At 49.6% G+C, this 16144-nt stretch overlaps 1 protein-coding gene, 1 long non-coding RNA gene and 1 pseudogene across 3 annotated transcripts; 2 read left to right on the top strand and 1 right to left on the bottom strand.

The window, feature by feature from the left end:
- Nucleotides 1–6427: 6427 nt before the first annotated feature.
- LOC136457627 (uncharacterized) lies at nt 6428–10068 on the top strand (annotated as a pseudogene).
- LOC136461643 (uncharacterized) lies at nt 8217–10322 on the bottom strand. The gene is made up of 3 exons (XR_010760419.1): nt 10251–10322; nt 8451–8526; nt 8217–8350 (listed from the first exon to the last, which is right to left on the bottom strand). It is a non-coding gene; the product is annotated as an uncharacterized lncRNA (long non-coding RNA).
- Nucleotides 10240–13594, top strand: LOC136457629 (protein PGR-like). Of its 2 annotated transcripts, XM_066457653.1 has the most exons (6): nt 10240–10674; nt 10766–10879; nt 12101–12323; nt 12418–12666; nt 12777–12909; nt 13403–13594. In XM_066457653.1, exons 1-5 carry the CDS (start codon nt 10502–10504, stop codon nt 12906–12908), a joined length of 891 nt encoding a protein of 296 aa, XP_066313750.1. In that variant the 5' UTR covers nt 10240–10501; the 3' UTR covers nt 12909; nt 13403–13594. The 2 variants fall into 2 exon arrangements, with proteins under 2 accessions (XP_066313750.1, XP_066313749.1); XM_066457652.1 differs by lacking the exon at nt 13403–13594 and having other exon boundaries at nt 12777–13134.
- The last annotated feature ends 2550 nt before the right edge of the window (nt 13595–16144 follow it).

The raw sequence follows: 16144 nt of genomic DNA on the forward strand, positions 1-16144 counted from the left end.
TCATGGTCGACCTTTGATCGGGCCTTTCGCTCTGACTCTAGAGCCTCTAGGGAACTCTAGAGTACCGCCTTGGTCTCCGCCAGGGACTTCTAGAGTGCTACCTCGATCTCCGCCTGGTGGACCTTCGCCGTGGCAAGTCCCTGCTCAGCAGCAGCCGCCCGCTCCACCGTGAGCAGTTCTGCCACCCAAGCCTTCGTCGCATCGGCCACCTGGTCTTGGGACTCATGGTGGGTAGACTCCAACTAGCGCTCAAGCTCGGTGACCTGCTGTGATGCCACGGCCTCTCACTCCATCCGAGCATGCTCCTCCCGGACGAAGCAAAACTTGTGGCTCGATATCTCCTCCAAGCCTTGCAGAGCAAGAAGCCAACGCGCTGAAGCAACCAGCGAGAGACGAAGGAGTCAAGGATGAACATAGAAAACTTACCTCTATGATGCGGGGTAGGTCGACTGTAACCTCCTGGTGGATGGACTTGACCCGCTCTAGGGCCTCCTCGAGCCTCGCCCTGGTTTGGGCAAGATCGGACTCCATCGCGAGTCCTCTCCCCCCAAGCACGTCCCAAAGCTGCACCTCCTCTTCATCTCGAAGGATGAACCACACCTTCCTCGGGTCACCGAGGTAGGGCCACACCAGGTCAGTGGTCGCCCCTGGCCCGTTGGAAGGCCCAGCCGACGATCGGACCACTGTCAGCTCCTATGATGGCGGGATGGTCAGTGGCTCCACCATGGTACCTACCTCATCGGGGCAGGGAATCTCCACCTCCTCGACCTCGTGGCCCACCGGTGGTTGTTCTACCTCTAGTCTAGTCACATCTCCTCCTGACCCTAATAGCTCTGACCAAGAGGGTGAGCCATGCGTCCCTCCACTAGGTGAGGTAGGGAGCCCGATCTCCCTTCCCTCTTCCAACGCAGCCGGTGCAGGAGGGATCACGAGGGTCACCTCTGACCCGGCCTTTGCTGTCACCACCGGGATCGCTGCTAACACCATTGTCGCCGCTGCCGCCATACTTGTGACTGACAAAGGGGGGCGCAGCCCCCGGAGGGGAAGGTTGCACCACTGCCACCCTGCTCTCCCCCTCACTCATCGTGACGCGCTGCAAGGTGGTCCTCCACTCCTCCTACATGGGAGGCGGGGCGATGCTCAACCCCGTTAGTATCTGGCCACTGTCAAAAAAGTATAGGTCAGTCGTACTCCAAAAACTCAAACTATGAGATCAAACAATGCATACCAAGACATAAGCGGCATGGCTCTAAAGCCCCTACTAGGTGGCTAGCGGGCCCGCTGAGCGAGGACCGCTCAGGGGGCCATGACCCACGCCCCTCACTTCGACTGAGGGGTGAGTCAACCCGGTCGGTTCTTGACTAGCCCATGAGTCACCGCAACCGTTGACTTGAGGCATGCCCACCGAAGCAGCTGGTGAGGCATCCCCCCATTGAGGGTCATGTGCTGGTGCCGGCACCAAAGATGCGCTGGGTGTGACCCTGCTCCTCTGATCACCTAGCCTGCACCACCGTACCTGGAGCAGGTGGGGACAAGGCCAGCGACACCTCCGAAGGGCACGACGACCGCGTCCGCTTCGCCTCCCGCTCACCGATGGCGTTCGAGCTCGCAGCGCGCTTCCTTGGCGCGGCAACATCGCCATGCCTCTCTACCTCCTACCCACCACCAGGGGGATGCAGCCACAGGCTCATGACGCTCCACTAAGGTTGCGATGACCTCTCGGTCCTCCCTCATCCTCAGAGGAGATCACATCATCACCCATCTCCGTGGGATCCTCTGACTCGAGCTCTGCCTCGATGTCGCTCCTGTTTTCCTCGACCCACACGCGCTAGGCGATATCCTGCTCCTTCTTGTGCCTCCTTCGAGCCTTCTCAGCTCTGTTCTTCTTCCTACCATCCGTTGCCTCCTTCAGGGCCACCTGTCGAGCCATGCCCTCTATCCCCTTTGGAAGGTACGATCGGGATTTATAACCGGTGAGTCCCTGAGAAATAGTTGACTTGAAGTCAAATAATAGGAGAGCGAGATTGAAAGGGACACAGAATAAGGAAAGGAGAACATACCAGATTGGGTAACTTCTCGACGTGGATTGGTCTGGACTTTCCTTCAAGGGTCTCTAGGACCTTTAGTTGCAGCACCCGGTTGAGTCAGCTCTAGACTTTATCCTTCGCCAACTCCACCAGTGATGTGGGTCAGGGTCCATCGGGCCAGAGTACAGCCACATCGTCTGCGTCCTTTTCGCCAGCTGGGTGACCAGACAGTGGAAGAAGGTGTGGAACACCTGCACCCCATCAAGGTCGTGCTGCAATAGCTTCTGGAGCTTCCGCCCCGATGATCTCCAGCTTGTTCTATCGGTTGGAGGGGCCCCACGACCTAGCTCTCCTGCCTCTCTGGCCTCCTATCGGTGAATGGTGGGAACAGCGCCTCTATCAGGGTTCTGAATGTAGAACCACTCCCCATGCCACCCCCTAATTGGAGTCGCAGGGGGTGTATGCGGTGTAGGAGCCCGACAAGCTCGGCTTCTTCTACAGGGCGAAGCCACCAATTCGGCACAGTCCTGGCTAGCTTCCCCTCCAATAAAGCTCGCCTAGTGAAAATCCGCCGAAAGAAATCCAGTGTGCGGCTCCATCTCGAGGAAGGCCTCGTAGACAATGATAAAGTCGGTGACATGCAACAATCTAGTCGGATTGAGGTGTTGTAGCTCCAGGCCCCACTCATTGAGGAGCCCTACGTAGGAACCAGTGCACAGGGTATCCTAACCCACGCTCATGGAAGGCAAGGAAGGAGATGACCTCGCTAGCCCGAGGTCACGGGAAATCCTCCCCCGTAGGAGCCCTCTAGTGTGCCACCTCCTTTGGCAGAAGCAGCCCCTTCCCGGTAAAGGCAGCCAGCACCAACTCATCCATAGTGGATGGCCTCTAGCTCGACATTGCTCTACGGATTCACAAAATAGATCTATGAGTTCTCCTCTCCCTCGCTCTACCCTCTCTCACTTAGGAACCACTGCGGCACAAATGCTCTTGGCGAGAAGGAAAAGGAGGAGAGGTGATAGTTGGGGAATATGAGAAGGAATGGGACGAAAGCCCTCTCCCTTCCCCTATTTAAGGAGGAGGCACAACAGTTGGGGAAAGGTGAATGATTGGGGTGAAAAACCCTCTCCCTTCCCCATTCAATGTGGATGGAATGCGGTGGGACGCGTCCTGGCCGATGGGAGGCGCCCTGCCCAATGAGACAGCGCTTGTTTAGATGAGACATGGCCTAGGCATGGCCCACCACTACCACACGCTAGGCATGGGAAACAAGGCGTAGCCACACACAGGCGCCCCTCCGCCTTCCCAGGCAGGACGTGGAAGGGCCCAACGATGGGATCTCCACCTAGGAGAGACCAACGGGCTTCCTGAGTCGATCAGATGGCTTAGGCGAATGCTAAGAGACAGGTAAGGAAAGAGAGATGCCCCATGTGGGCCATGCCGACTCCATCATGAACGATGAGCACGGATCCCATTCGGACATATCCGATAAAAACTCCTCAAAGCCTGTCACTCGAGTTGTCAAGGTAACTCAACCAATCCCTCTTACTTTATTTTATTTTCTGAATGCATAAACATTCATTCATCCATTCTCGTATTTACACATTCATCCATGCATGCTTTCATTCATCCCATACATCCGAGGCATCGCATATGCAATTGATGCATCACAACGCTCCGTGTTGTGTCATGAAGCGGTAGTTGCCTCTTTCAACATGAGCAACGATCGATTAGGGTTCGAAGGCCGGCCCTGCGAAGGCCTTCGAGGCTGCCTTGTGTCAAACAGAGCTAGGGCAGAAAACACAGATGGGCTCTAGTGGCCCTCACCCAATCTATTCCGAAGTAGATAGGGTCATCTCAACCTTCTTGTTCGATCCTAACCTCGAGCCATGCCCATAGAATCTCCATCGAGGGGAGGCCAGTGGGCCACCTGAGTCGGTCTTCAAAATGACTCGGGCATCTACCAGGACACGGGTTAAGGAGCAGTGGAATGCCACATGAGGGCTATGCCGACCCCATCATGAACGACTGAACCCTAGATTCCACTCGAATGTACCTGTTAGCGAGCTCACCGAGCGTGTCACTCGAGCCATCGAGGCAAGCGATGTTAGCTTAGCCCTCTGGTTGCGGAAACCTGGGGACAGGGGTAACGCATGGAACTAGACCAACCCCTATTGAGCCCAATGGGGCTTAGGGGCTCAGGTCGCCCGACACCGACTCAAGGAAATCAACCGACCGCACAGGTCGTGGGTGGGACAAACGCGGGCGAATACCCCGAACGACAGTCTTCGGCCCTAGGAAAAGAGTACCAAGATGCTCAGCCTCCAACCGACTCACCAGTCGGACGTAGGCTCGGGGGGCTACACCCACAGGTGCGCTCGTGCGCACACGCTGCCAAAATAAAAAAATTCCCCCGTAGGCAACACGAAACCCCCCAGAATGATTCTGCCTGAATCCCCCTGGGGCTCAGGGGTTACACCCGCGGGTGTGCTCGCGCGCACCCGTCGTCAAGATAAAAATCCCCCAGATGATTCTATCCGAATTACCCAGGGGCTCAGAGGCTCCTGTCGGGTTCATAAATCCGGGGTCCCTCATGGACTTGCTTCCCAGCAAAAGAAAAAATCTAATGACAGGCCTAGAAGGGCGATCCAGTCCTCCCACCAGAAGGCCTGGCCAAGGAGGAACGGTGCTTGCTTCCGACTCCGGCCCTGCCTCTCTGACCGGATGGTCCTGGCCAAAGAGAGGAACGGTGCTCGCTTCCGACTCCGACCCTACCTCTCCGATCAGAAGGCCTCGCTCGCTTCCGACTCCTGGCCCGCCTCTTCGACCCATCACTTCTGGCTTCGACCCGCTTCTCCGATCGGGAATACATCGAACCTCTGCTTATAGCTCTTCTCCTGACCAGGAGGCTAGAGCCGACTGGAGAACGACCTGACCGGGGACGCCCGCTCGGTAAAGACCTAGGAAACCGACAGAGCAAGTAAGGCGGGGTGCTCCTAGTCAACCGCAAGGACCGTACCCTGCACACCTGCAGGACAGAACTGTCAGGACATGTCAGAATGGTCCTTTATAACCTTCCAGACATGTCAGAACACCAACAGTATTATGGGCGCCGACATTTGACCTACAGTATGGTAGGCGTTGATATTTGCCATACTAGAAGATCACGGTGGAACCAACCACATGCAACCAACCATCAACAGTATTAGTGGGCACCGACAAATATTATACCCGATGGCGTGTGCAACAAGACTAGGTAACACACACTATTTCTCTCTCACACTCTCTCTCTTGTAAAGCTGTCCCCTTCAGCTATAAAAGGGGACTGCGCTCTCTCCAAAAAGAAAAGCAATCGATCCGAACGACCAAGGATCCCAACGAACAACATACGGATCGTTCTGATTCTCTCTGCCCGGCTCTAGAACTCTAAAGCCGAACAGAGCATACGCTCGAAACACTTAGCGCACATCGGAGCTCCCGTCACTCTTGGCCCTTCGGTCCAGGAGTCCGACCGGACCTCTGATACCCCCCATCTTACTCCCTCTCATTTGTAACCCCACAGCAAACTTTGAGCACCTGGGCTCAGGAATAAAGTCTTCGATCGACTCAGACTGGACGTAGGGCACGTTGCCTGAACCAGTATAAACTCTGTATCATTGAGTGCTAGGGACACATCCGATCACAACGTACGGCAAAACTATAAATATTTATATGTTGGTCATTTTTCGCACCGACACCTATGGCCCTATAAGATCAATAATGATGAGGCAGGGCAAAAAAAAACACCTCAAGCATACTGGAAATTATGAGGACCTGCTATTCAGAAGACCGACAGTGGAGCAATCGATTGACCATCACGTGATACATCTACTCCTTGCCAAATTAACCTGCACCAACTGTTGCGTCGTCATAGAAACTAATGGCACAATTAGATCTCCTATGCATGCCGCTCTTCTAAATCTGTTAAGGGCACCGTAAGGGTTGCACGCTCTCTCAATTACGATCGTCAGGCCACGCCTATGCCGTCCAAGGAGCCTCATCCGCTCAGCCACTACTAGAGTCACGCCCACACAGGGTGTTGTGCCACCCTATCGCATCGTTGCTCAGTGCTAGCCCAATGTCTTAATGGTGGGCACACCGCCGTCCTACATTGCTTGGCCATGTCCGATGACACTAGGCGTGCGTGCTTATTATGGCCATTGTGCCTACACACGGCTTCATCATACAGCTACAACCGTGACGCCGATAACGTAATAAATTATTTTCTGCTGTAACGCACGGACATTTTTTTTTTCCAGAGATCACTAAATTGAAATGGATGAAGTAGGGTTCAAAATTATAATCCATCTGCTGCCTTCGCTGCGCGTTCCCTATCAAAATACGCTTTCTATTAGCCCTAACGTAAAACCCGCCCTCTCTGAAGTCTTACCTGACCTCGCTGCCGGAGAACACCCTGACTGCGATGGCGGCGGCGGCGGAAGCTCCGAGCGCATCGGCCTCTTCCGCAGATAACGGGATCCTGCAGTCCCTCGCAGACCGGGGGTGGCGCTTCCGTGACTCCACCGACGAGGCCATCCAGACCCTGCTCCTCGCCTCCCCCACTCCGTCACCCGAGGCCGTGGAATCCGAGCTCGTCGACATGGACTTGAGGATGTTCGGCGGCAAGTACCTTCCCGACCGGGCCACCACCGCCGCCACGTCGAAACGGCTTTCGTACCTCCACGGCCCCGTCGTCTTTCAGGTATCGTGAAAATTGTAAAATCGGTCTTAAGGTTCTGCACCAGCTAGTCCGAAACTGAGAAAAATTGCGTTACTTATATAGGGTACTTATTCAATTTGTGGTTCTGTTTGGGTGGACATTGCATTTGTGATCTACAGCCCTACAGGTATTACGGGCAGCGACGAAGCCAGAAAAAAAATTAGGAGGGACTGAACAAAAGAATAGAGGTTTTTTTATTAACTTTAGCCCCTCCTACCTAATACATGTATGTATAAAATTTTAAAGGAGGACTTAGGAAAACTCCACGTGCTCAGGATGGGTACGTCCCTGATTACGGGCAGTGGTTTACTAGGCAATAAGAGGGAAAAAGAGCATTGTCAATGCAGTTCTCTGAACCGAACTTCTGTGAAACATCAGACGATGGAAAAGATGATCGTATCTGTTCTGCAATCGTGGATCGAATGTGCATTCTCATGCTACTATAGGAGACAACTGTTTTTTTGTGCCTTGGATGTGTTTGGTTGTTTTATTCCTGTACTTATATTTACTATTTCTATGAACTGTTGTTTTGATACAGGTAGTTTCTGTAAGAGATATATATCACAGCATCATTGATGCCATCATTTAAGAACCCGCAGCAGCAGCGTCTTCTGCGCTTTGGTCTCACTGATGGGATATGTGAAGCAGTAGCCATAGAGTTTTCTCCTATCCCATTCATCACTGAAGAGATAGCTCCAGGTACCAAGGTCAGTTGACCGTGTTCTGCTTCTGCCTCTAATTCCTGTTGTAGAGAGTCACATTTTCTGCACAATCAGTGTACAGAGTTTAAGCTTGCCTGCCTGTCTGGGTATTGTTCATGACTTCTGGTTCAGTTCTGAGTATCAACGCCAGTGTGGCCAGAGACCAGAGAGTAGATTAACATATTTGATTAAGCTCTGAGCGTGTTAGAAATGAATAAGTGAATAGGAATGTTCAAGTAGCTCTTTAGTGTGACACTATTCCATCCGTCAGTATGAAAACAAACTTTGGAAAAGATAAAGTAGACAAACTAGTATTTCTATTTAAGAATAGTGTAAAGAAACTTATTTATGACGATGTATATATGGTGATGTGGCATTAAGATGGGGTTGGGAGATATCATTCTTTGTTCCAATTGGTTGTCTGCCACTCTGCCCCATGATCTAACTGAATTTCCTTACTTTTTTTATAAAAAAATATATAAATATGAAGGCCTAAACTTTGATTAAAATGATACATTACTATGGTTCTCTGTGATCATTTGAAGACTGTTTTTTACACTTTCTCAAATATACAGTAGTTGAACTGTCTGCAGTTTATTAAATATTAGCATTGACATGCATGTTTCCTCTTTCTTTGTCCCTGTATAGATTCGCCTTGAGAATAAAGTTACAATCAATAATGGCATATTGTGCTTAAGTGCAAAAAATGTGAGTGTCATTGGGGGGACTGTCCAATCATTGTATGAAGAATGGCAAATGAACCAGAAGTACTCCGGCATATCTCGTCCATCCTTGAGGTTGTCTCAAAGTGATGATGGAGCTGGGCCTCCACCATTTGAGAAGTTAGACATTGAAGCACGTCCCTGCAGGGCAACCAAAGTTCAAGCATATCCTGGTAACCACCCTCTCTTGTGTCCACTCATGCTGTTGACTAAAGAGCTGTGGAAGTTATGAGTTGCTTACCTTAAGTAAAATACAGCAGCAGCAACAACAAAGCCTTTTAGTCTCAACTCCCAAGCAATTTGGGGTAGGCCGTAGGCTAGATATGAAACCCCACATGAGGCACCACCAAAAACGAAAAACTTGTTTGAAGACATCGTTCCGTAAAATATAGCATTAGAAGTCAACGGAAATTTGCATTTGGTTCACGCAGTGAAATCCGCATGGATGTCACTTCAGGATTATTTCCTCATGAAAAGGTGTTATAATGGTGTCATACTCCTCCCTAGAAATATATTGATTTTGTTGAAATTTAATATGAAGTCACTGTTAAGTCCTGTAAATCTGAACAAGCACCATTAATCTGATAACATACTGGCTCCTTGTCATTTTTGAGAAACATGGAGCTCTGCATCTCTTTGGCTGGAAAACCTGGTCCTTAGGTTTCTCACATGCTTGCACTTGTTCTGTATACCTACATTATTCTCATCTGTTAGGCACTATTATTGCATGCTTGCAAAACTTTTAGGCTTCGGTGATTTCTTCGTAACTTGTGATCTGCCTTCCTTTCATAAAGCTAGGAAGTTGGCAGTTACTCGTGACCATGTGCCAGTTAATTCTGGTGGCAAACCAATGACTGAGGATTCGAACGATGTGAACAAAGACAATATTGAAAGCAAGGCTGAATCTAAGCAAATGACTCAAGAGAGCAGACCAAAAGAAGGTCAGACTCCAAAACCTTATCTTCCATACCAATTTGATCATCATAATTTGTCAGGGGCAGTTGGAACTAAGATTTATTTCCTTGCTATGTGTAGTCAGTGAAGCTGTTCCTGTCCAGAACCAAGCTGCTGCACAGAAGCTACTGCAGAAAATGTCGCAGGCTGTGCCTGAAGACAGGCGTGGTCGGGGTCATAGATTCAAAGGCAAAGGTAAGGAAGAAGATGCTCAGGTTTTTACCCTTGATGAATGGGAGAAGAGGAAAGCCATTGGTTCGAAGTCCGCTGCAGAAAGCTATGTGCATGACACTAGCCGAGACGAGGAGTTGGCAAGGCAACTGCAGGAACAACTAGATCTAGAAGACATGCATGTTAGTCCGATTCTCTGTTGCGATGATGCATCCCTTTCCAGATTTTTTACAATACCAGTGTGGAATGTTGATTTCAGTGTCAATATGATGTTTTTCAGGGTGGGGCAGATGTTTTCAGCGGTGGGACGGAGAGCTCAGATGCTGAACGTTTACGGATGAGCATGTTCAGCTTTAGTGGCCCTGACGAAGCAGGTGGTGGTAGAAGAGATTTTCGAGGCCGGGGCCGGGGCAGGGGAAGGGGCCGAGGGCGAGGAAGGGGCAGGGGAAGATTTTAGTCCGGCGATACAGTTGGAGGTTTATAGGTTGGTTGTGTATTCAGTGTAGTCAACTGGTTGTAGGGGTATAAAGTGGTACGATGATGACCTTCTCAAATCATGTTCTCATTTTCTCTAGCCTAATGGTGAAGGCTGATGCTAGTCAGATTAAGGAACAATTTGTAGACTTCTCGGAATTTTGTTCTATTCTTAGATGCAGGAGTACATCGTACATGGTTTGGACAAACGAATTGAAGTGATGAAGTCTGAAATTTACATGACTTCTATCTTCTGTTTACTTGTGCTGTTCATCCATTTGAAACATGTTGCTGTATATTGTATACAATATTTTGTTGCCTCTTATTAATTCTGAGATTTTGCTGGTAAAAATGCAAGTCAATGCATTGTGGGCCCAGCTGTTACAGGAAGAATGACAATGTGCTGCTGAATGAAAAGCAAGGCGTGCCTTGCGGAAGTTACCAAACGGAAATTTCGCAGCCGCCGTCTCCTCCCGTGCCGCGCCCCGCCGTTCTCGATCGCTCGCCGCTCCCCGCTGCTCTTCCCCGCCCGCCGCCCCCGGTCCCCGCGACGCCCCTCTCCACTGCCTGTCCTGCTGCTCCACGCAGCGGACAGGCCACCTCGCCTCTTCCGCTTGCGGCCGCGCCGGCACTAGGGACGGGACCGGGACATCCTCGGGGAACTTCAAAAGATCTCGATATCAGGTCGCCGCAATGGATCAGGGCGGCGGCGGCGGCGGCAGCGGCAGCATCTGGATCCGTGCGGCAGTGGCGGTGGCGGCGGGAGCCGCCATCGCGGCGCGCGCCGTCCGGCGCAAGTCTGTCGACTCCAGTGCCGTGTTCGTCGGAGTCCCAGCCATGGTGGCTCATACCATCGCCGGCTACAGGTTAGAGAGCCGCCTCTTTTCAAGTCTTCCTTTCCGGCGGAAGGGCTCTCCCGTGAATTTCGTGACGAGATCTCGAGTTTGGCACGTGCAGGTTCGCTGGGCTGCTACTGGTGTTCTTCTTCACGTCGTCGCGGGTGACAAGGGTCGGCGAGGCGAGGAAGCGTGCTCTTGATCCCGAGTTTAAGGAGGGCGGGCAGCGTAACTGGTGAGCGAGATCGCTGCCTCTGTTGCTCTTATCTCTATTGCCGAGACCCAGTTTATAACCAGGAATAATATGGAAAGTTTTCGAGAAAAGAATAATATGGAATGCTTGTTCTCAATTTTGGGGTATTATGCTTTGGTAATTCTTTGTAAGTCATGAAACTGTGTCTAAATTCCCTTGGTTTTGTATGTTGGGTGAGTGATGTTATAGATCGAGGCACGAGGAGCTTCTGCGAACTTGGCGGACTATTGAAAATTTTTATCGTCTACACCGTTAACTCTCTAGAGACTTTAGCTCTCTAGAGACTTCAGATGATTTCAGTTTTGGTTATTTAGTAGAAAAGTAATGAGTTGATTCGGTGGAATAGAATTTTTCTCTGAGTAGAAATTTTCTGCGAGCTCAGAGAATCTTGTGGGAGTTTTGTTTTGACTACATCGTGTAGTGATCCTATTGTTTTGTGTCTGAGGAGAAACCAAGGGCTTCATATGCATTGATAAAATGACTAGATGCGCTAACCTTTTATAAGTGAAAGATGGTGTCCCTCAATTTGAATTCGATTGCCTTTCTTCTGTTAAGGACGCATCATGTCCACTGTCTAATAAAAGGTGTTTTGCATACCTTTCTGTACGCTGGTGTAAATTGATATTTTTGCCTTGGTGCATGCCTACTTTCTTCAGCTCAGGAGCTATGTCATTGATTGTTACATTATATGTTCACTCTTACTCATAGGGTTGCTAGAATACAAAAAATAATAAAGAATGACCAGTTTCTATTTTGATGTAACATTATCCTCCACCCATATTTATCCTTTTTTCAGATTTAATGAGTCACTTTTCCCAAAACAAAAGCTCTTGATCTGGATGTCACTGTCGATTGTGGGGCTACGTCTCCCAGTGTGACACTGACGGCGCAATGCACGCCATGAGTCCCAGGACGTGGGCACATCCAACTATATATAAGAGTTTGTTTCTTAGAGATAGGGAGAAGGAAACTATATATATGGAACTTGTAATTGATTATCAATCAAGAAGTTAAACCCAAATTCAGTTTAGCCCCACATGGCATTGGATGTAAATGAGGTGCAACCATTGTGCCTGTATTTGTATGCTTTTTAATTTTGAAAATATTGACAATTGACATCATTACTTAGCTGGATATGTTTGGATTTCAGAAAGTTCCCTTCTGAATCTCTCTAATGCAGGTGCACCCCACTCTTATTGGCAGGAAGCAAGTTTTGTCAAATAGTGGCATTGCAAGTATCTTGGTTGTTTTGATAGCATCAGTTACTGGAGGGACAGATAGGTGTTTGGATTCAAAAGAGTCAACCCTTGTAACTGCTCTTATTGGTGGTGTTATCGGACATTATGCTTGCTGCAATGGTGATACATGGTCTTCTGAGCTCGGCATTCTTAGTAAAGCTGAGCCACGAATTATCACAACATTCAAAGTAATGTTAAGGCTTTAATTCTTTTTTCTGATTTCACAAATCATTAGCAAACATATAATTTTAATCTTTCACTGCTTCCTTTCAATTTTATCAGAGAGTGTGGAAGGGTACGAATGGTGGTGTAACCATAGATGGGCTTCTCGCAGCAGCAGCAGCTGGATTCTCGATTGGGCTTGCGTTTGTGCTGATAGGATTATTCACCACTCAGTGTGCTTCTGATGTATTCTGGAGCCAGCTGCTAGTTATACCCTTGGCTACAGCTGCTGGCCTATGTGGAAGCCTGATCGATTCGTTCTTGGGTGCAACAGTCCAGTATAGCGGGTTCTGCAGTGTTCGCAACAAGGTATCACAACCTAAACTATTTGAAATCTGCCCGATGTCTACATATCCTTATCTCCTCTGTCTCTGATTTTAAAAACTGATTCTCTGTTGTGTTATGTTTGTTTTGCTTAGGTGGTGGGAGTAGATGGTCCAACCGTAACGAGGATTTCAGGGATGAACATACTGGATAACAACGGGGTCAATGTAGTATCTGTGTTCTTGACAACTGTTCTTACTGCGGTGGCTTGCACATACATTTTCTGAGGTTAGCTATGGCGAGCATTGGTGCTATGGTAGGTCCACATTAGATGACAGAGAGAAACCTGATTGATGAATTAGAACAGCAAATTGTGTAGCAGTGCCATGAATCATTTTCATACACGTAGCAGTAGATGTAAAATTGTTTTTATTTACGAGTATTTTCAACACCGATGAGATCTTGCGAAATAGAGAAATTTCACGTCTCAAGATGTCTCAAAATCGTTGCTCTATGCCTCGATCACATGTTCTCCCTAATTGCAGGAGACAGTGATTCATGTGATGCTTTCTCTGTGAGGATATTTATTTTGTGCCTACCGTAGCATATTTATGAATATTTTATTTATGTACTTTTCTGTTAGATAAAAGAAAAAAATGATTGAAAACTCCATAAGGTAAAGATGGCTGGACCCTAATGCCCCCCTATAATTAAGAAAAAAAAAACTATTTGTACGAAGGCGACATGGTGATAGCTTCAAGTAATTTTATCTCCCATGTAGGTGATGTGCCTGTGGCCGAAGCATATGCTCTTAAGGAAGGATTGATGTTAGCACAACATGCAGGATGCAATCGGATGATTGTCCAATCCGATTGCATGGAAGTGGTTGATATTATGGGCGACGGTGGATTCACAGCTAACTCCGCAGCGGCTATATATGATGAATGTAATACAATCTTGTCGGGTATCGATATTAGGGGATACCCAAAGTAAGGAAGTTAGCGTCCACGCTGACTTCTCCAGATGGAGCAAGACGTATTAAAAGGTCTCGTCTGACCCCAAGGTCGCGGGCTCCCTCTCGCCCGACCCCTTAGGTGCGGGCTCTGTCTTGCCCGACCTCAAGGTCGCGGGCTCCGTCTCGTCCCGACCTCAAGACCGCGAGGGTCTCGCCCAAGGCCGCAGGCTCTGTCTCGTCCGACCCCAAGGACGCGGTTTTCCGTCTCGTCCAAGGCCGCAGGCTCCGTCTCGTCCGACCCCAAGGACGCGGTTTCCTGTCTCGCCCAAGGCCGCGGGCTTCGTCTCGCCCGACCCCAAGGCCGCAGTTTCCGTCTCGTCCAAGGCCGTGGGCTCCTCGCCCGACCCCTTGGGTGCGGGCTCCGTCTTGCCCGACTTCAAGGACGTGGTTTCCGTCTTGTTCCGACGGGGACCCATACCGCCGCCAACCACTCCAGGTCCAAGCGTATGGGCCTGGGTCAAAACTCTGACACCAGGGAAGAGACTGGCACACTTCGATGTAACTCGTGGCCATGACAGGACCATACCTAAGGATTCATATCAAGAACAGTGTCGGTCGTGGTGGTGTTGTTCTGCCTAACCCTCGTACGAACACGTGACAGGCGCGTCAGTTCACCACGACGTCCGTCGGGACGGAATGGAACGCCATGACCGGTAGATGACGCCTTGCGCATGGCGCCAGTGACGAACAGGGCCACGACGTGGAGCCGTCCCCTGTTGACATCTATAGGATCGGTGGGACCCGCATGAAGGAGAAGAAGGACCCGACGATCCTGGAAGCCTTCTTCTCTCTCGTTCTTCTCCTTTTTCTCCGCTGTAACCCGCGCTTTTCCTTCGCCTATAAAAGAGAAAGCAGGGCGCCCCATGAAGGGAGGGGGGGCAAACGAATCGGAACACAAGAGCACGACACGAGCACACTGGTTGAGCGGCAAGCGAGTTCTCAGCACCCAGTTCACTTCTTTCATCAGAGACTTGGGATCCTCTCCCTCTCTCGCCTGTTTGTAACCCCTTACTGTAAACTAAGTGCCGGTAACATGAGCAGCAGCGAACTGGACGTAGGGAACGTTCCGCCCGAACCAGTATAAATACTTGTGTCCTCCGAGCCAGACGCGCAAATACAAATTTACTCGTCGATGGTCCGAAAACACCGAACAAATCTGGTTAGGATTCCAGGAGATCTCCATCGAGCATTGCAGAAGGGAGACAAACCAAGTGGCTCATGAATCGGCGAAGCGAGCTATGATTTCTAAAAATTATTGTATTTGGGACGATGATTCCCCTAGCTTTATTGTTGAATTTCTATCAAATGATGTAACAATTCTTGATCAATAAAGCTTTACCGCTTGGTTTTGTCAAAAAAAACTTATGAATAATAACAAAGGTGCATTATGGCTATGTGAGCATTGAAGATCAGAAAAATAACACAGTATATCTCTACACATCCACCATCACTTTTGAACCTTAAAGCACAGCTGGCACATCACATTTGTGCATCAAGTCAACAACAATCAACAAACACAGATCTTAATTCCATTCCAAGTTCCAGTAGGGTTCCTGAACTAGCGCCCTGTTCGTTTGGACTTGTTTAGCTTATAAGCCATACTTTTTCAGTCAACGAACAATATTTTTCTCTCATACCAAATCAGCAAACAGTACTTGCAGCCATGGCTTAAACAAGTCTACAAGAACAGGGCGTAGCTGTTCTCATCGCTGTGAGGACCAGCTTGTCAGGAAGATTTTTTTTTAATTTTAACCCTTTTTTAATATAATTTTAAATCTAACACTGTCAGTTTTTTTAAAAAACTAACACTTTTTGCCGCTGCCTATTGCCATGGCACGGTCCAAATGCCTGTGCCGCGCCATTGCATGGTGGCACGGCAGAGGCCTTACGTGGCGGCGACCATCACCGCTGACCGCTGACGTGGCAAGGCTCTGTCCGTGCCACCGATCTTAGCGCGGTAGTGCCGCGCCCTGATCCATGGTGCGGCAGAGCCCGGTATAAATGCCGCCGCTGCCTCTTGCCCGAGTAAGTCGGCAGTTCCACGAGAAAAAGAGCAAGGTAGTGCCAGCCGCGCCCGCCTTCGCCCGCTGCCTGCCCACGGCCGAGGACTCCGCTCGCCGTGGCCACGTCCGCCCATGCCAGCTATCCCGCCTGCGCCAGCAAGCCAGACAAGGCAGTAAGCGAGCCGCGCCTGCCAGGCCGCCGACCGCCCGGTGCAGCCACCGCTGCCCGCACGCAGGCACGCCTCCCCCTCCGGCCAGAACCTCCGGTCACGCCGTCTAGGTGCTGCAGTGAGGTACTCCACTAATATAGTTAGCACAGTTAATAAAGTTAGTAAAATTATCAAAGTATAGCTAATATAGTTAGTAAAGTTAGTTAGTTTAGTTAGTATACGTAATATAATAAGTTAGTATAGGTAGTAAAGTAAGGTAGTTTAGTTAGTACAGTTATTTACTCTAGTTGTACATTGGATTTAGTCTAATAAGTTGTTGTAGTTAGCCTTGTATA

Source organism: Miscanthus floridulus, chromosome 6 (genome assembly GCF_019320115.1).
Source record: "Miscanthus floridulus cultivar M001 chromosome 6, ASM1932011v1, whole genome shotgun sequence".
NCBI lineage: Eukaryota > Viridiplantae > Streptophyta > Magnoliopsida > Poales > Poaceae > Miscanthus > Miscanthus floridulus.